A 19,704-nucleotide genomic window follows, 5' to 3' on the forward strand; every position below is an offset into this window, starting at 1 on the left:
AAGTTAAACAGATTTGTAAATTACTTCTATTAAAAAAAACTCTTAATCCTTCCAGTACTTATCAGCCGCTGTATACTACAGAGAAAATTCTTTTCTTTTTGGATTTCTTTTCTGTCACGACCACAGTGCTCTCTTCTGACACCTCTGTCCATGTCAGGAACTGTCCTGAGCAGGAGCAAATCCCCATAGCAAACCTCTCCTGCTCTGGACAATTCCTTAAATGGACAGAGGTGTCAGCAGAGAGCACTGTGGCCGTGACAGAAGTAACTTACAAATCTGTTTAACTTCCTGGCACCAGTTGATTTAAAAAAAAAAAAAAAAAAAAAAAGTTTTCCATCGGAGTTGTTATGGAGACGTGAAAGGGCTGGACACTCTCTATAAGGAAGTGATGAATGAGGAAGAACAATCCGATTTTTGGTACTTGTCATGGTGAATGGAGGGGTCGCAGTGGTCTCCTCTTACAGTCTTACATTATGCGGACTATAACGTTACTGGTGCTTGCGTTACTTCCTGCCCTAGGTAAGTGATAGTTCTGGTGTTGCTGTGTATCCAGTGCCTCGCCTTCTATTCAGGCCATGTGCGTCCAGTGTCTGCACTCTCTGAATAGCTTTGCATGTGTTACGGGGTTAATTTTTTTTTCCAGGTATTTCCTGGTATTGCGTCCGCCTGATATGAGCCGCTCTCTGCCGTCCTTCATGTCCCAGCTGGTCGGTGCTTCGCTAACTGCGAGACGCCCCCTAGTTCAGTGGTCTCCAACCTGTAGCTCTCCAGCTGTTGCAAAACTACAACTCCCAGCATGCCCGGACAGCCGTTGGCTGTCCGGGCATGCTGGAAGTTGTAGTTTTGCAACAGTTGGAAAGCAGTTGCTGGGAGTTGTAGTTTTGCAACAGTTGGAAAGCAGTTGCTGGGAGTTGTAGTTTTGCAACAGTTGGAAAGCAGTTGCTGGGAGTTGTAGTTTTGCAACAGTTGGAGAGCAGTTGGTGGGAGTTGTAGTTTTGCAACAGTTGGAAAGCAGTTGGTGGGAGTAGTAGTTTTGCAACAGTTGGAAAGCAGTTGCTGGGAGTAGTAGTTTTGCAACAGTTGGAAAGCAGTTGGTGGGAGTTGTAGTTTTGCAACAGTTGGAAAGCAGTTGGTGGGAGTTGTAGTTTTGCAACAGTTGGAAAGCAGTTGCTGGGAGTTGTAGTTTTGCAACAGTTGGAAAGCAGTTGCTGGGAGTTGTAGTTTTGCAACAGTTGGAAAGCAGTTGGTGGGAGTTGTAGTTTTGCAACAGTTGGAAAGCAGTTGGTGGGAGTTGTAGTTTTGCAACAGTTGGAAAGCAGTTGCTGGGAGTAGTAGTTTTGCAACAGTTGGAAAGCACTTGGTGGGAGTTGTAGTTTTGCAACAGTTGGAAAGCAGTTCCTGGGAGTTGTAGTTTTTCAACAGTTGGAAAGCAGTTGCTGGGAGTTGTAGTTTTGCAACAGTTGGTGCAGTCCACCTTCTCGACTAAGGCCCAACTCGAAAAAAAAGTTTGGGAACCCTTGGATTACAGGGCAGCCATTATGCTGAGGTAACTGCAGAGCAGTGGTGGAGAGCCCAAATGCCCACCAGCCTTGGAAGCGTCTGACAGGTTGCCGCCACCTATACGTGATGTTAGGAAATGACTGCACAGTGGCGGATCCAGAGTCTAGTCTCCAAAAGGGCACATGAGGCTATATTTGTGGTGGCCTAGTACAGGAGTTGTTACCCCTTACCTTGCTGTCCTGTCAGGCAGCCTCCCTTCAGTGTCATCCCCCCCCCCCCCCCCCCCCCCATGTAAATATGTTTATTATGTATTATACTGTGTAATGTGTGAAGAAAGCGTTGTCACTGTAAGACTGTTTACCATGTCAGTGGTCATGTGATTGTTACCCAGGAGATATCAGTGACCAGGTGACCTAGGGGTGACCAATGGGATCCCCCCAGAGTCTCCCCCATAAAAGTCCTGGGAGGAGTCTCTTCTCTCTCTTGCTTCCTGCTGAGGTCCAGTCAAGTCGAGCCTAAGAGTCCAGAGTCATAGGAGCCTCAAGTCCAGTCTGCAGCCACAAAGCAAAAAGTAACCACAGTCACAGTCTTGTCAGTCACTGCCTGAAATTGTCAAGTCAACGTGGCCTGCATTAAATTGACCCCCATCTACTACAAGTCACAGCAAGCCCTTAAAGGGTACCTCTCATCAAATAAACTTTTGATATATTTTAGATTAATGAATGTTGAATAACTTTCCATGTTAATAAAAAATATGCTTCTTTCTATTGTATTTTTCCCGATCAGTCCTGTCATCAAGCATTTCTGACTCATGCTGGAGTCCTAAACACTCAGAGCTGCCAGCCTGCTTTGTTCACAGCCAAACAGGCTGTGAACAAAGCAGGCTGGCAGCTCTGAGTGTTCTCCTTTGTGAACAAAGCAGACTGGCAGCTTGTAGTGTTTAGGACTCCAGCATGAGTCTGAAATGCTTGCTGCCGGGACTGGTAGGGAGACCCCTAGTGGTCATTTCTTCAAAGTGGAAAATTAAATAGAAGGAAGCATATTTTTTAATAACATGCAATTGTAAAGTTATTCTGCATACATTAATCTATAATATATAAAAAGTTTTTTTGATGAGAGGTACCCTTTAAGGTCTGACTCACTGGTCACCTCTTTGGGCCCTGGCTGAACTGTATAGACTTTACCATCTGTCTACCCTCAGTAAAGCTACCGTTATCCGTAACTTTGGGGTGGGAGTCATTATTGCCCCCCGTGCCTAGCCCAGGATCCAGCAGTATACCTTCAGATGGTATTGAGGAAAAACCACACCCTGGCATCACGAATACAAGGGGTTAATGCCATCTGCCCCTAGGGTAATTCCATCTGCCCTGCATCACACATATTCACACAGGGCAATGTCCGCACAGAAAATAGTTTATATTATTACAATTAGTATAGTGTCAGAGGGGCCAACCCCCCCCCCCCCCCCCCTAAATCAGCCACTAACTCTGCATGCACTTTTCTCAGGTGGGGTCGATATGTGTACCCCTATTCTTTCTCCCTAAAGTGCATGAAAAGGTTAATGCATATGATGACCTCACGGAGGTTGTGCAATGTACACTACTGCTGCATGGTTTTGTGTACACAGTACATGTCTGCATGTTATTAACCCCAGATTGTCTGGTTTGCTACAGGGATGATGCAATGGTAAAAAGTTATCGAGGTGTCCTGATCAGAGTCAGTAGGCAGCCTGCAGGGGGCACTCTATGGAAGGGGGGCACAGTTTTATTACCGCTGCTGTTAGTGATGTAGAGCTGTGGTCCCCATCCAAGTCCTCAAGGCTGGCAGACATTTTTTTCCCAGTTTCAAATCCTGGACTGTTGTTGGGCCTTGAGGATTGGGTTGGGGACCTCTGATGTAGGGGCCTCATACATGGGAAGTGAGGAGCTGGCAGCCCCCACTGTAGACACGTTATAGGCACAAAGACATTGTATCCCAGATTGGCGATCATGACATCAGACATCCTCTTTTTTGGGGCTGTATGTGGTTGTTGCCCATGCCTTTTTCTGGCACAGGTGGGCCCAGGCTGGCGAATCCGTTCCCCAGTGTGGTGAACAAGGAGAGTTGTGGTGTCTGGGGTGTTGCTATGTTAGTGCAGGGTCTGGTGGTATTAACCCTTGAATGTCGTGACGCCAGGGTGCGGTTTACTTAGAGTTAATGGTCCTACCGCCAACCGTCCCAGAAACGGCAGGGAATAAACGGAATGTCCACAGCAGATTTTATGAATAACTGAAGAACTTTACTTGAAGATTTTATGCAACAGTCTTTATACATAACAGTCTCTTAAGAGGTAACCGGGATGCAGGTTCCTCACAGGTTTTGCTGGGACTTGAATTAATGAGCTTTTTTTTATGCACGCTGTGCTACTAATTCTAATATTTTAGCTGGATTTGATAGATTGAGCTTTTAGTAACTCACGGTTTAGTGGCTGCAGGTCCTTAGGCTTTGGCCTAGCTGACTTGAATTGATGATGATGCGGAGATTTTCTGTATATGATTCGGAAGTGTACAGGATGAAATCCAGGAGATAAGAGCGTGAATTGATTGACTACAGCCCCTTATATAATAAGGAGGCTGGACTAAGCTCATTGGCCAGCAAACATGTAAGTCCTGACCTAGTGAACTCTGGGTACATCACATGACTACCATAATTATAGATCACGTGACCTGCTAAGGTGCTATAAGTTATAATATCTATATATTAAATAATACAGTGATCTCTCAACTTACAATGGCCTCAACATACAATAGTTTCAAGTTACAATGGTCTTTTCTGGACCATTGTAACTTGAAACCAGACTCAACATACAATGTTACGGACAGTCCAGATCTGTGAAACGTGTCAATGGCCGGAAGAACGGGCCAATCAGAATGGGCATTTTACTGGTAACACCCCTGTATTACTGAAGTGCATGCACTGACTGGTGTCTGGTAGTGCCCCCTATAGCACAGGGAGGTATTACATGTTCTGTACTCTTTACCTGTATTACTGAAGTGTATGCACTGACTGGTGTCTGGTAGTGCCCCCTACAGTACAGGGAGGTATTACATGTTCTGTACACTTTACCTGTATTACTGAAGTGTATGCACTGACTGGTGTCTGGTACGGCCCCCTACAGTACAGGGAGGTATTACATGTTCTGTACTCTTTACCTGTACCAGGGTTAGCTGCTCCTTTGGACACCAGGTGAGGGCGACACCATGTTACTTTTTTTTAGGACATTTTGTTTACTGTACAGGACCTGGAATAAGCTCCTGTCCTCTGCATAGACCAGTGTTTCCCAAGCAGGGAGCCCCCAGCTGTTGCAAAACTACAACTCCCAGCATGCCCGGACAGCCTTTGGCTGTCCGGGCATGCTGGGAGTTGTAGTTTTGCAACAGTTGGGGGGCTCCCTGGTTGGGAAACACTGACAGACAGTGATTACAGCTCCCAGCAGATCTTTCTTACTTTTATATATAAGGATTTGCTTTATCTATATTAGTTATCTACTTATTGTTCTTTAATCCTCACCTTTTCCTATTTTTGGAAGACATTTTGGTGCCTTCAGAACCAATTACCAGGTTTCCATAGAGTTCTGGTCTCAACATACAATGGTTTCAACATACAATGGTCGTCTCAGAACCAATTAATATTGTAACTTGAGGGACCACTGTATTTACAATTTATATGAGGCGACCAGGGGTAAGCCATGCAGGAGAGCCCTATGGGAATGGAGGAACTCTGACTGAGGGGACTTTAGACAGGGACAGGATCAAGTCCTGTACCGGGACACCACACCAGCATCTTCTGTCTATGGAGTTTTTTTTTTTATTGTTGAGGATGACATCACTACCTTGGTCTCCAAAGCTGCGCATTCCCTCTTAAAGGGCCAGGAACCGCTGTCATGTACTTGTGGTGAACCAGGAGACTTGTAGTGTAGGGTCTGATGGTTATTAACCCTTTGATGTCATGACGCCAAGGTGCGGTTTCTTTAGTGTAATAATCCTACCTCCAACCGTCCCATAAATGGCAGGGAGAATAAATGGAATGTCCACAGCAGATTTTTATGTAGAAAACTGAAGAAACTTTACTGCAGATTTTATGCAATGGCATTTAGCAGAACAGTCCTTTTATAGGGTGCGTTCCCACAGGGCGTATACGTAGCGTATTTGACGCTGCGCAAAATGTATGGCAGCAGCGGGAAATACGCTGCGTATCCCTTGCTCACTATACACACAGGGCTTTCCGGCGGCAGCCCTATGTGTGTAGTGAGTTTTGGAGGCGGAGCCGCGCGTCACAGATACGCCGGCACACGGCCCCGCCTCCGAAACTCACTACACACATAGGGCTGCCGCCGGAAAGCCCTGCGTGTATAGTGAGCAAGGGATACGCAGCGTATTTCCCGCTGCTGCCATACATTTTGCGCAGCGTCAAATACGCTGCGTATACGCCCTGTGGGAACGCACCCTAAGAGTGAACCGGGATACAGGCTCCTCACAGGTTTGCTGGGACTTGGAATCAATTGAGCTTTGATGCAGGCCACTGTGTTACCATTTTAGGGTATTTGAGCTCGTAGTAGTCACACAGGATTTGGTAGATTGAGCTTGGAATAACTCACGGTTTTGTGGCTGCTGGACTTCAGGCGATTGCGATTTGTGCTGAGGTTTGCTTTGCTTGATAATCCGGAACCAAGAGAGGAGCAAAAGAGGAAGATTTAGTGGCAGCAGCCCCTTATATATTAAGAGGGCTGGACAAAAGCTCATTGGTTGGCAAACCTGTTATTCCTGACCTAGTGAACTCTGGGTACAACACATGACCTCTAAGGTCCTTAAACATTTTATACATTACAATTAGAGATGAGCGAATTTACAGTAAATTCGATTTGTCATGAACTTCTCGGCTCGGCAGTTGATGACTTTTCCTGCATAAATTAGTTCAGCTTTCCGGTGCTCCGGTGGGCTGGAAAAGGTGGATACAGTCCTAGGAAAGAGTCTCCTAGGACTGTATCCACCTTTTCCAGCCCACGGGAGCACCTGAAGGCTGAACTAATTTATGCAGGGTAAGTCATCAACTGCCGAGCCGAGAAGTTCGTGACGAATCGAATTTACTGTGAATTCGCTCATCTCTAATTACAACTGTGTATCACGTAACCACTAAGGTCCTATACATAGATATTCCCTATACATTAAATATATATACATTAAATAACAGATTTATATGAGGCGACTAGGGGTAAGCCCTACAGGAGAGCCCTAGGGACATGGAGTGACTCGATTAGGTCCTGTACTGGGACACCACATACTTAAAGGGGTGCCCCGCTGCTCAGCGTTTGGAACAAACTGTTCCGAACGCTGGAGTCGGTGCCGGAAGCTCGTGACATCATAGCCCCGCCTCCTCATGACATCACACCTGGCCCCCTCAATGCAAGTCTATGGGAGGGGGCGTGACGTCTGTCACGCCCCCTCCCACAGACTTGCATTGAGGGGGCGGGTGGGACATCATGAGGGGGCGGGGCTTTGCACAAAATTTACAGCCAGACTTGCGCCTTTTTGTAAATTTGGTGTAGTGAGTTAAAAAGCCACGCATGAACAAAAAGAGTAAAAAAAAAACAAAAAACAAACACATTCCACAACCATTATTCGTAAATACCCCCCAAAGTGTCATTTACTATACATAACATGCTGTGTCCCTGTTTTATGTCTTTTTTGTAGGACAAGCTCCACGATTTAAGGTCATACCAGGGCTTAAACATTCCTCCATTACCTTGGCAACATCCTTTGACCCACTTTCTGCGAAAGAAGTTACCTGGTCCCAAAAAACCATAAAAGGGGAATTTTGGCAGGTTGCCAAAATTCAAAATGGCGCTATGACTAGCGTACTTCATGAAAGATGTTATCAGACCTATAATGGAACACGATTGGTCATCAATAATCTGAATGAGACTGATAATGGCGTTTACAGAGCCGAAGCCACTTTAGGGGATGGAACAGTAGAAGAAGAGTATTTTACGGTCACGGCTTATGGTAAGTATTTATGATCATTGAGTCTAAAGGTCAAATGAAGACTAGACCTTTAGGGTACGTTCAGACGAGCGGATTTTCGCATCGTATTTCGCTGCGGATCCGCCTCTGAAGGACCTCCTATATGTTGCCTTTGCATGTGCCTGCTCAGAGCGGCAATACGCCGCTACGAGCAGACACACAGCGACGTGCGAGTCGCTGTGCGCATGGGCAGTATACTCGCATATCGCGGCAGTTCTCGGTCTAGCTCATTGAGCAGGGGGAGCGGCCACGATGTGTGCGTGTACACCGCTTATGCGCGGTGACTCGCACATCGCTACAGTGTGTCTGCACGGAGCGGCGTATTGCTGCTCTGAGCAGGCACATTTAAAGGCACCATACAGAGGTCCATCAGTGGCGGATCTGTATAGTTAAATAGGCTGTAAATCCGCTCATCTGAACATACCCTTAGGGATTTACCTGAGGATGTCTGCTGCAGAAAATCCACAGCAGATTTTTCTACCGTCGACTTTAATGGGTCAGCAGAAAATCCGCAATAGATAGCAATAGTAGCAAAATCCACTGCGGATTTTCTGCAGCAGATGCGCAGCGGAAGATGTAATCCGCCGCTACCAGTGGACACAGTGCAGCGGTGTGTGCAGCGTACTCGTACATTTGCCGCTCTCCCTGCTCTGAGCTAGGCAGAGAGCTCCCGCGATGTGCGAGTAAACTGCGACTCGCACATCACAGTGTGCCTGCTGGTAGAGGCGTATTGCCGATACGAGCAGGCACATGTAAAGCCAGCATAGAGCGGGCCTTCACCAGCGGATCTGCAGCGTAAAATACGCTGAAAATCCGCGCGTGTGAACGTACCCTCAGGCTAATTTCACAGGAGTAGGTTACGTGTAAGTTTCCTGCAAAGGGTTTACCCCACTGAATTCAATGTAGTTTGCTGCAGGTGTTCTGAATTGGTAAATCCATGGCGAGATACTCAAACCTACAGCGGCAAACTTGTGGGTATACCCCCCCCCCCCATGTGAACTTCCCCCCTTGGTACGCTGACGTGTATTTTCTGCTGTGTTTTTCTGCAGATTTTCTTACCCAATGGGTAGAAAGATCAGCAGCAGAAAATCTGCTGCTAAATACGTACGTATAAACCCACCTTAAGGGCCCGTTCACGCGGGCAGATTTGTTGCAGCATGTTTGCTGCCAAAAAATCAGCAGCAGATTTTGCTATCGTTGACTTCAATGGGTCAGCAGAAAGTCCACAATAGTGGCAGATTTACGGATTTGCCATTGAAGTCAGTTATAGCAAAATCCACTGCAGATTTTTTGGCAGCAAATACGCTGCCAAAAATCTTCAGAAAATCTGCCCATGTGAAAGGACTCTTAAGGGTGCGTTCACATGTACAGGATCTGCTGCAGATGTAAACTTAATAATTGAACACAGCATCAAATGTGCAGCAGATCCTGGACAGGTAAATGAATAATTTTTGTTTTCTGGTTACAGATCCCGTCCCCCAACCACAGATCATACCTCATCTGAAGAGAATTGGGGATCAGTATAATGTTACTCTCCAGTGTTCTGTCCCATTAAATACATCAGATGTCTCCTATACTTGGAAATATGGACTTCAGGGCTCTGAGAATTGGAGCACAGTAAATGATACAAGCTCAATCCAGATGATGCGAACACCAGACCAGAACATGGAATTCGTATGTACAGTCCATAACCCGGCCGACCGAAAAGAGGTTTCTTTCTACTGTGAACAGTGTTCAGGTACGAAGGTAAAAGAAAAGAAAAAAGAAAGGGTTGCATGGTGTGGTGGCACAGTGTTTTAAAAACAGCCATTTATCTAATTGCCCTTGATAAACCCACTGTGTGTGACAAAACATTGGGGGATTTGGATGTTGTTGTCAGGGACCGACCAGGGGGGGCAGGGAGAGTGATCCCTAAAGTGACCCTAAAACCGCTCTCCCTGCCTACTTGCCCATCCACCCTAAACAGTGGATTGACAACTGGGCGCCGGTCCCTCCCTGAACTAAAGTGCAGGGGCCTTAAAAACAATTACTAATAAATAGTCAGTCACAAACCAGGAACATAAAAGGAAGATAGAGCTCTATAGTATAAAGTTCAGAGGACACAGATCAGTGAGCAGCACAGAGGACACTATAGACCTATGGTGAAGCACAGAGGAAAACACTAGCTAAGTGACCATGTACTCTAGATCAGTGCATGTACAAAAACTCCAAAGATCTGAATAAAGAACCAATAAACATATAAAGTTCAAAACACCAGACAGGAGAACGGATGAGTCTGAACATACTCAAGACACAAAACAGGAATAAGCTTATTTCCCTAGAAAAACCTCCAGTAGACACAGGAACAACAATACCCTCTGAGTCCCCACAGACAGGTAAACGGGATCTATCGCTAAACAGGAATTATCGCAATCCCCCAGATAACCTCCAGTAGAACCAGGAATGTCTTGATACTAGAATGCAATATCCTAGAGTCCACTATGGAGCACGGAGGTCTCGTGAACTAATTCCCCAGAGTCCCCATGGACCGGCAACAGGGATATCCAGATACAGAAACACAGAAAACAGATACAACAGGATATAATTATGGAACACTGTCCACTAAAGGAGTAGCCATTAAAGGGGTACTCTGCCCCTAGACATCTTATCCTCTATCTAAAGGATAGGGGATAAGATGTCTGATAGCGGGGGTCCCGCCGCTGGGGACTCCCGCAATATAGCATGCAGTACCCACCTGTATCTGCTTCTGGAAGTGCTGGAGGTTCTCAGGCTAATTCCTCCCGACCATGGGGACGGAAGATAGTGATGTCACGACTCTGCCCCCGGTGTGACATCACGCCACGCCCCCTCAATGCAAGTCAATGGGAGGGGGCGTGACATCTTATCCCCTATTCTTTGGATAGGGGATAAGATGTCTAGGGGCGGCATACCCCTTTAATAATAAATCCAAATAGACTACTGGCCAGCGGCACACTCCACAGTGTGGTCAAGAAGCTGACCCAGTAAGAAAACAGAAACATAAAACACAGAACTTCATATAAACGGATACAAGAGCAAACACAGTGTAAACAGACACATAGCAAAAAGGATATACAAATCCTAAAACCGACTGTACAAATACATATTAAAATCCACTAAGAGCATGCTATCTAGCCATGAGTAAAAGCCCAGACATATCAAGATAAATGCAAGGTGCATGCTAAAACAGAGATAGTAGATTAAAAGCTCAAATAAAGAGTGTTTCACCCAAAGCAGCACGTCAAAAATGGCAGCAGCAAGATAAAATCACACACCCTAAGGATAGACAGAGCTGATCTTATGTAGACACACCCTGACGGCTATTGGACAAAAAGCCAAAGGCAATTAACTATTCCCTGACCAAGGAACATAAAACTGTTCACACACAAGCAAATCCAATAGCTGTGTGTGAACACAGACCAAGACAGACATGACAGTGGTGGTGGTAATGTGTTAAATTTTAACTTGTTTTAGGCACTTTTCCAATGAGACTGGCAGATTCAGGTTTTTAATCCTTCCCACAGGCACATAATAAATTTTTTTTTATTTACTTTATAAAGAATGGAAAATTGAGGGTTTTAGTGATTATATAGTGGTCGATTGTGAGCCAAATACAGAAGCCAAACACATAAAGACGACATGTAAAGCATCGGCATGACCTAGTGAGTAACATATATTAGCATTATTTTTTTCTGTGATACGACAGGTAGACTTCAAGCTCGGCAGAGTTTTTAGGATATGAAGCTGCCTCTATTCAGGCACAGATTTTTATTATATTTCTGTAGCTTCTTCACATGTGGTTATATAAATTCTAATGTCTGATTTTGCTCATTACAGAAGGGAAGGAAAAACGTAGTCGCTTCCCCATGATAGTCTACATCCTAGTCGTCTGCACAGTTTTTGCTGTGATCACTATAACAGCATTGGGAGTAATGTTTGCTATACAGAAATGTAGGAAAACTTCTTCAAGCAAAAATGGGCAAGGTAAGAATCTTAAGAATTTTTAGAAATGTCTTTGTAAAAAGTCGCTTTGTGTATTCACAACATCGCTGCTTCCCGAGTTACAGTCTGTGTTTTACTTCAGAGCTGTCATCATAATTCTGCTGTTTGTTATTAGAGACAGTCATAGAGCTTGTATTTAGCTTAGTAGAGATCCTAGAATACAGCGATATGAGAGTTGAATTATCTCCTATCATATTGTGGTGTCGGGGTGCAAACGTAGGGTAGATGCAGGCAGATGTGTTATAGCCCAAGGGGGTAGATGGTATTAACCCCTTCTTGTCATGAAGCCATTGTGTGGTTTAGCCTTAACCACCCGAAGGTAATACCGCTGCTCCTGGGTTAGGCACAGGGCAATGAAGACACCAACGCCAGATTAAGGATAACGGCAGCTTTACTGAGGCAGGACAGGTGGTATAGTCTTTGCAGTGCAGCCAAATATCCCAGGGAGGTGACCAGTGACACAGGGGGACCTCGCAGGCTTGCTGAGACTTGCAGTAGTTAGACTGACTTTAGTGCAGACCACGGTGACTACAGATAGACTTGACTTGACAGAGATGGTGACTGACAATAAGATAACTTGACTTACTGGTGACCGACTTGTGGCTGCAGGACTTTTGGGCACACAGACACTGGAACAACTTGACTGGACTGGACCTCAGCAGAGCAATGAGCTAAGAGAGAGATTGCAGCCCCTTCCCTGGTTATATAGGGGGCTGTGCAAGGAGACCATAGTTCCCTCGGGGGGTCACCTGGTCACTAGTGCCTTCCGAGTAACAATTATGTGGTACAAACATTAAAGAAACAGTACACTTTTATAATACCAACATATATACACTATGGTGATACTATAAGGGAGACCCTCGTACAATCAAGTTCCTCAGGCCGTGAGACTTGGTGAGTGAATGTCGCTTTTTTTGATTCTCTACCCTGATGTACATATTGGGGGAGATTTATCAAAACCTGTGCAGAGGAAAAGTTGCTGAGTTGCCCATAGCAACCAATCAGATCGCTTCTTTCATTTTTCACAGGCCTTTTCTAAAATGAAAGCAGTGATCTGATTGGTTGCTATGGGCAACTCAGCAACTTTTCCTCTTGACAGGATTTCATAAATCTCCCCCATTATGTCTTTTTATGCTGAGCACCTCTATTAGCGGTTTACCACTGTAGTTCGGTAAGCGCTACTATTTATTTTGTATCCCTGCATAGGGTGGAGCAGCGTCAGACAAAATCTCATTTTCAAAGATTATAGGTTATATAACTATGTAGGTACAAGCCTACCCATAGACCTAAGGCCTCATACACATTAGAGAAAACCCCAGCTGAACCTGCTGATTCCATCAGGATCTGCTGACTGTCTAATGTGGAGGCTCCCCGACTCTACCTTGACACCCGATGTTGGGAGAAGAAGGATTGGTTATGTCAAATACCTAATTTTTGTTTTGTTTTTGGAGAGATATGTCGCTGCCAGTGAAATCTGGCAGCAGCTTACCGTTCCTATCCATTTAGAATTTATGAACACTTGTCTGAGGCTCTGGGCCTGTTGGCGCCTCTGATCTTAACATTACAGCACACTGCTGACTATTACACCTGGCCTCATGTACGTCTGGACCTCTCTATAGATATTCACTTATAGATAGGTGATTGATCCTTCTTGCATTCATCTCTATACCTTTTGAATGAAAAGTCTTTGATCTATATCATAGTCAATTTTTGTTATTTCCACAGAACTTACGAACTTGACAAATCCCGTTCAGGATACAGGTAAGTCAACATTATCAGTGGGAGGAAGGGAGTGTAAAGGTCAATTCAGCTACATACATTCTTCTAATCCAATATATCCATGGAGGCCAAAACTGTCCACATCTCTAACTGACCGTCATTCTTCTGTAGAGATCATGGAGGGGAGACTTTACAGTCTCTTTTTATAGCCATATTAGTTGAGTGACCTAGATGGTTGATGCTGCATCATGAAATGGTTTTTTTTGTGGCTCCTGGATGGGAGGTATACAGAACATTGAGGGGGCGGGTGTATGACGTCACACGGGGCGGAGTCGTGACGTCACGATCTTCCGTCCCCGTGGTCGGGATGGTATTAGCCTGAGGGCCTCCAGCGGTTCCGGAAGCCAGTACAGGTAGGTGCCGCATGGTAGAATGCGGGGGTCCCCAGCGGGGGGACCCCCGCGATCAGACATCTTATCCCCTATCCTTTGGATAGGGGATAAGATGTCTAGGGGTGGAGTACCCCTTTAAATTGGTCTAGAAGGTTCATTGGAGATACAAACATCCACCATATATCAGTCCTTGTGACTGACTGTAAGCTGAGGACTGAGAAATCTTTTTTCCAATACTCTCTGGGTGTGAGAGTATCCCAGTTATCCTCACTTATTTTTATTGTGAGCTGCACAAAGGATCTTTTTTCTACGGCTGCATTCACATTACGGTTGCAGCCTACGGCTGCCGGATGTGGCTGGGGGAGGGGAAAACCGGGCGCTCCCGTACCCCAGCCGGACCGACGCCGAAATATATTTAATTTAACTTGCCAACCGGAGTCAAACAGTGACTCTGGTCGGCTCATTTTTGCTCCGTGTCCGTTTTTCTGACCAGACCTAAAACCGTGGCATACCACGATTTTAGGTCCGGTCAGAAAACCGGATATGGTGCAAAAATGAGCCGACCGGAGTCACTGTTTGACTCCAGTTGGCTCATTGAAATGAGTTAGATACGGGCCGGGTCCGGCTGGGATACGGGAGCACTCAGTTTTCAGTTCCCGAATAGTAAAATCGTAGTGTAAACCCAGTCTACCGGTTGATTTTAACTCAGAATGTTCAGATGTACTTGGTAAATCTCACTGTGATAACAAGTTTCTCTGATCCCTGGAGGTTCTAGTTATTTCTACCACATAGTCCAGTTCTGGTGACAAACCTAAGACATTATGTTTTCTGTTCTCTTTTTAGATTCTCAAGAGTCTAAAATTTTTCACATTGTTCACGAAAAGAATGGGTAAGACATTTATCGTTTACCCTTTTGCATGTATATATGTGACTGGTAGAAATAGATAATTATTCTAACTTTTATGTTTTTCCATCTTTTTAAGCAGTATGAAGAATAAGGAATCAGATGAAGAGGTAAGTTGTTGGAAATGAGTAGTCACAGGCTTATATACTCTCTGTTGCTTAATTTAGTATAAAAAAAGTTCCAACCATAGTCGGCCATCATTAAAGGGGTACTCCGGTGAAGACCTTTTTTCTTTTAAATCAACTGGTGGCAGAAAGTTAAACATATTTGTAAATTACTTCTATTGAAAAATCTTAATCCCTCCAGTATTTATTAGCTGCTGAATGCTACAGAGGAAATTCCTTTCCTTTTGGAACACTGATGACATCACGAGCACAGTGCTCTCTGCTGACATCTCTGACCATTTTAGCAACCATGCATAGCAGATGTATGCTAAGGGCAGCATGGTGGCTCTGTGGTTAGCACTGCTGCCTTGCAGTGCTGGGGACTTGGGTTCAAATCCCACTAAGGACCGCAATAAATAAAGCGTTATTATTATTATAATAATGTTGTCAGAGAGAACTGTGCTCGTGATGTCATCAGAGAGCATTCCAAAAAGAAAATAATTTCCTCTGTAGTATTCAGCAGCTAATAAGTACAGGAAGGATTAAGACTTTTTAATAGAAGTAATTTACAAATATGTTTTAACTTTCTGCCACCAGTTGATTTAAAAGAAAAAAGGTTTTCACCGGAGTACCCCTTTAAGTTATTATAGAGGTTTTTTTCTTCTGGTGATCAAATCACCCTGGGTTCTTTAAAAAAAATGCCTGCCTCCTTTGTATGTTAATCATGGTTACCTCTATAGTAAGGCATCTGTATCAACTTTTTGACAAAATAATTAAATAAAAATTATATATATATATATATATATATATATATATATATATAAAACAGAGACACACTTTATGTATTTATTCCTTACTCTGTTTGTTATAACCTTTACAGAGATCCAAGCTCAACGATAAACCGAGCTGTAACCACAGGTAATGGTCTACAATATCTTGACTGTATATTAGAAATTAACTGATACACTGATTGGCCTACACTCTGTATATAATCATTTAAGAATTTGAACAATGGCTGTCCATGGAGCGGTGGGCAGCACGGTCGCTCAATGTTTAGCATTGTTGTCTTGCAGTGCAGGGGTCCTGGGTGCAAATCTGCAATGAGTTTGTATGTTCTCGCCGTGTTTTCGTAAGTTTCCTCCCACAATCCCAAACATACTGATGGGTTTAGATTGTGAGCACAGAGAGGATGTCACATCTACAGCTTGGAGGAATTAGTTCTGCAGGTATAGCTTCCCTCAGAGATATAAGGGAGAGATATATGAAAACCTGTGTAGGGTGGTGCAGTGGCCCATAACAACCAATCAGATCGCTTCTTTTATTTTTCACACCCTCTTTAAAATGAAAGAAGCAATCTAATTGGTTGTTATGGGCAATTTCTCTACTTTTTCTCTACACAGGTTTTGATAAATCTTCCCCATAGTGTTTGGTAATATGCCTGATATCCAAAGTAGCAAAATATTCAAAATCATGAAATTTTGCACCCAAAACCAACATTCAGGGATCTTACTTTTGGCCATGCTCATTATAGGTATCAAGATATGTGGTGCCATGGGTGGAATGTGGGTGAAATGTCTAATTTGTGATGCCTGGGCAACGTTAACCTACTCGTTCTGAGGATGACATAGCTTCTCCTGGACCAAGCGCGGGGACAATGATGACACTGATGCAAGGTTATGGATAACTATCCTTACTGAGGCAGGAATTGTTAAATCCATCACAGTACAGACTTTAATGCAGAGCGACCTAGGGGAGCCTGTGATTTGTAGTTGCTGCAGCTGGAGGCTGTAGATTCTCCTCACACTTCTACACACGGTACCTCAGCTTGCACAGATCTGACCCAAACACTAGCTCAGACCAGACTAGACTCTAACACTGGCTAGACTCCGAGTCCCCACTACCCCTCCCCTTTACACTATTTAAGGGGTGTCTTAGGGGTACCCCATTGGGGCATCAGGGGCATCTGCTCCACTCAGCCACAATCCCTTAAGATGACAATACACAATTAATTCTAACATAACATGGTAATACGTCACAGTGTAACAGAATATACTATAGAGCAGTAGGCCCAGCACAGAGACAGCAGGGATGCCCGAGGCAATCTTTAGCCCACAGGACGACATTGTGTGCTGGGACACCACAGATAAATCCTTTCACAGACCTTCACCAATCCTATTGATATCTCACTAGGGAAATGTGACATCTCCCTCACCTTCCTGTTGTAACAATGCTGGATGTGGATCCACTGACCTGAGTGGCTGATGACACCGGCCGTATCGGGGAGCAGAGTCTAAGGTGCCACTGGTCTTCACCAGAGCCCGCAGCAAGGCAGGATAGATTTGCTGCAGCAGGCGACACCCAGGTCGCTACCCCCGATATGACTCGACCACATAGATAGCTGGGCGAGGTGAAGTACAGAAGGATGAGACAGAGACATTGTCGGACTTAGCAGAAGGTCAAGGCAGGCGGCAAAGGTGCGGATTCAAATAACGTAGCGGAAAGGTCAGAACTCGGGCAAGGCAACCGGACAGTATGGAACGCTAAACCTCAGGCAAATGGCACTGAAGATCCGGCAGGGAAGTGTGGGAGGTGCAGGGACTTTATAATGTAGTGTCAGGTGTTTCACATAATTATGGGCATACTGGTCCTTTAGATTTCAGAGCTCTGGCGCCTAGGAGATGGGGACACGCGCGCCGGAGCTGAGAGGCGGAGGAAGAAGCAGCAGAGAAGCATAGTAAGTGATGGGCTGGGATTCGCATGAGAGCGCATCCCGCGATAGGAATCGCAGCCCCACCGGCAGCAGGGGAGAGGGGAACAGTGCGCTCACGGCCAGGGGAAATGGCTGGAACACAAGCTGTAACACCTGTAGTTCTCTCTCTGTAAACAGTCAGACATGTCAGAACCAGTAAATACTATACATATAGGAGTGGGATGCAGCTGCCAGTTCTTTCTTTGTAAATAATCCTTTATTTCCATCCTTCTGTTTTACAGCTCCGTTATTAAAATAGAATCTCTTGAAGAGCAGGAAGAATCATCTGAAGAGCAAAAAGTTTCGGAAGTAGATTTTCCTGAAGAGCGGAAAGAAGAATCTACTGAAGAACTGGAATAATTCAGATCATCTCTCGTCTTCCATCCATTATTTGGAGAAACTGTAGGATGATTGAATTGCTGGATCATGTCTCCGGAACTTGGACCCTTATGTGGTGATTTTATTTGATGGAGAACATGAAAACCTTCCATTAAACCAGAATGAATGTATCTTTTAAGACAATGGGGGGGGGGGGGGGGATATTCAAAGACTTGTCTTATTAGGGCTCTTTATTTTGCACCTCAAAGAGTGTTAAAGGGGTACTCCGGTGCTGAGAGTTCGGAACACATAGTTCTGAAAGCTGAGAGCCAGCGTCGGGGCTTGTGACATCACGGCCCCACCCCTCGAGACATCATGCCCCGCCCATCAATGTAAGACTATGGGAGGGGGAGGGGCCATCACCACACCCCCTCTAATAGACTTACATTGAGGGGGCGGGGCGTGATGTCAAGAGCCCCCGATGCAGGCTCTAAGCTTTGGGAACTATTTGTTCCGAACGCTCAGTACCGGAGTACCCCTTTAACTGTGCCTCATTTTTTGTGTTTGGTCTTTTGAAAATTTGGGGCAAATTACACAAAGAGCAACTCAATTAATTAGGGCTGGGCGGTAAGACCAAATATGTCATACCACGGTATTTTTTTAACTGAAGGCGGTTCCACGGTATATAACGGTATTTTCTCACCCACCTCCAAATCACGTGACCCGCCAGCGCTGTTCTGTCTACCCAAACCCCCCCGCCCCAATCATGTGCCCGCGCGCGGTGTTCAGCTACCCCCCCCCCCCCCCAAAATCATCTGACCCGCCAGCACTGTTCTGCTCCCCCCAATTAATGATCAGCCCAGCGGGGTACTACTCACATATGTCAAGCACTGCCCTCCTCCTCTTTGTTGGGGGCCGCCAGCGATGGAACTCACTGTACACCAGTGGTCTCGAACCTGCGGACCTCCAGTTGTTGCAAAACTACAACTCCCAGCATGCCCGGACAGCCAACAGCTGTCCGGGCATGCTGGGAGTTGTAGTTTTGCAACAGCTGGAGGTCCGCAGGTTGGAGACCACTGCTGTACGCTGTATACCTATTAGTGTTGCTCGTGAATATTCGCAATTCGAATTTTATTCGTGAATATCGTATATTCGCGAGTTCGCGTATATTCGCGAATTCGCAAATATAGCGCTATGTATTCGTAATTACGAATATTCGTTTTTTTTTTGTTTGTTTTTTTTTCATAGTACACATAACAGTGATCACCCCTCTCTGCTTCCAGCTTGTGTGGTGTAAAGAAGGCTCTAATACTACTGTGTGAGACTGGCGTGCAAATTTTCGCATATGCGAAAATGTGCATATGCTAATTTTTGCATATGCTAATTTTTTTATATGTAAATTTTCGTATATGTTAATTTTCACACACGCGAATATTCGCATATGCGAAAATAAAACGAGATTATTACGCATATGCGAACATTCGCGAATATTCGTCCATATATTCGCGAATATTCGCGAATTGGAATATGGCCTATGCCGCTCAACACTAATACCTATGCCCGGGCTGCAAAAGATACAGAAAATAAACTTTAAACTCACCCACCTCGGCCGCACGCTGGGGACGGGGGAGGACAACCGTCAGCCTATCACCGGCCGGAGCGATGTCCCGCCCCGGCCAGTGATAGGCTGAGCCCACTGTCATGTAAGAAGCCGGCTTCTTACATGACAGTGGGCTCAGCCTATCACTGGCCGGGGTGGGACATTGCTCCGGCCGGTGATAGGCTGACGGCTGTCCACGTTCCAGTCCCCAGCGAGCGGCCGAGGTGGGTGAGTTAAAAGTTTATTTTCTGTATCTTTTGCAGCCCGGGCATAGGTATACAGCGTACAGCAGTGGTCTCCAACCTGCAGACCTCCAGCTGTTGCAAAACTACAACTCCC

At 45.3% G+C, this 19,704-nt stretch overlaps 1 protein-coding gene across 4 annotated transcripts; it reads left to right on the plus strand.

The window, feature by feature from the left end:
- The first annotated feature begins 414 nt into the window (after nucleotides 1–414).
- Nucleotides 415–18,461, plus strand: LOC130282234 (SLAM family member 5-like). Of its 4 annotated transcripts, none has more exons than XM_056530250.1 (9): nucleotides 415–519; nucleotides 7,230–7,541; nucleotides 9,028–9,297; nucleotides 11,415–11,561; nucleotides 13,305–13,340; nucleotides 14,534–14,579; nucleotides 14,674–14,704; nucleotides 15,579–15,616; nucleotides 17,690–18,461. In XM_056530250.1, the coding sequence occupies exons 1-9, from the start codon at nucleotides 474–476 to the stop codon at nucleotides 17,805–17,807; spliced, it is 1,044 nt and encodes a 347-aa protein (XP_056386225.1). In that variant the 5' UTR covers nucleotides 415–473; the 3' UTR covers nucleotides 17,808–18,461. The 4 variants fall into 4 exon arrangements, with proteins under 4 accessions (XP_056386225.1, XP_056386227.1, XP_056386229.1 ...); XM_056530252.1 differs by having other exon boundaries at nucleotides 14,677–14,704; XM_056530253.1 differs by lacking the exon at nucleotides 415–519 and adding an exon at nucleotides 1,465–1,546.
- Nucleotides 18,462–19,704: the final 1,243 nt, after the last annotated feature.

This window comes from Hyla sarda, chromosome 7 (assembly GCF_029499605.1).
Source record: "Hyla sarda isolate aHylSar1 chromosome 7, aHylSar1.hap1, whole genome shotgun sequence".
In the NCBI taxonomy this organism is placed as follows: domain Eukaryota; kingdom Metazoa; phylum Chordata; class Amphibia; order Anura; family Hylidae; genus Hyla; species Hyla sarda.

Bases quoted from the DNA above. Each gene is read 5' to 3' on its own strand.
- LOC130282234 (XM_056530250.1), top strand. From the start codon at position 474: ATGCGGACTATAACGTTACTGGTGCTTGCGTTACTTCCTGCCCTAG. The intron at 520-7,229 runs GTAAGTGATAGT...TCTTTTTTGTAG, and splicing joins TGCGTTACTTCCTGCCCTAG to GACAAGCTCCACGATTTAAG. The intron at 11,562-13,304 runs GTAAGAATCTTA...TTATTTCCACAG, and splicing joins TTCAAGCAAAAATGGGCAAG to AACTTACGAACTTGACAAAT.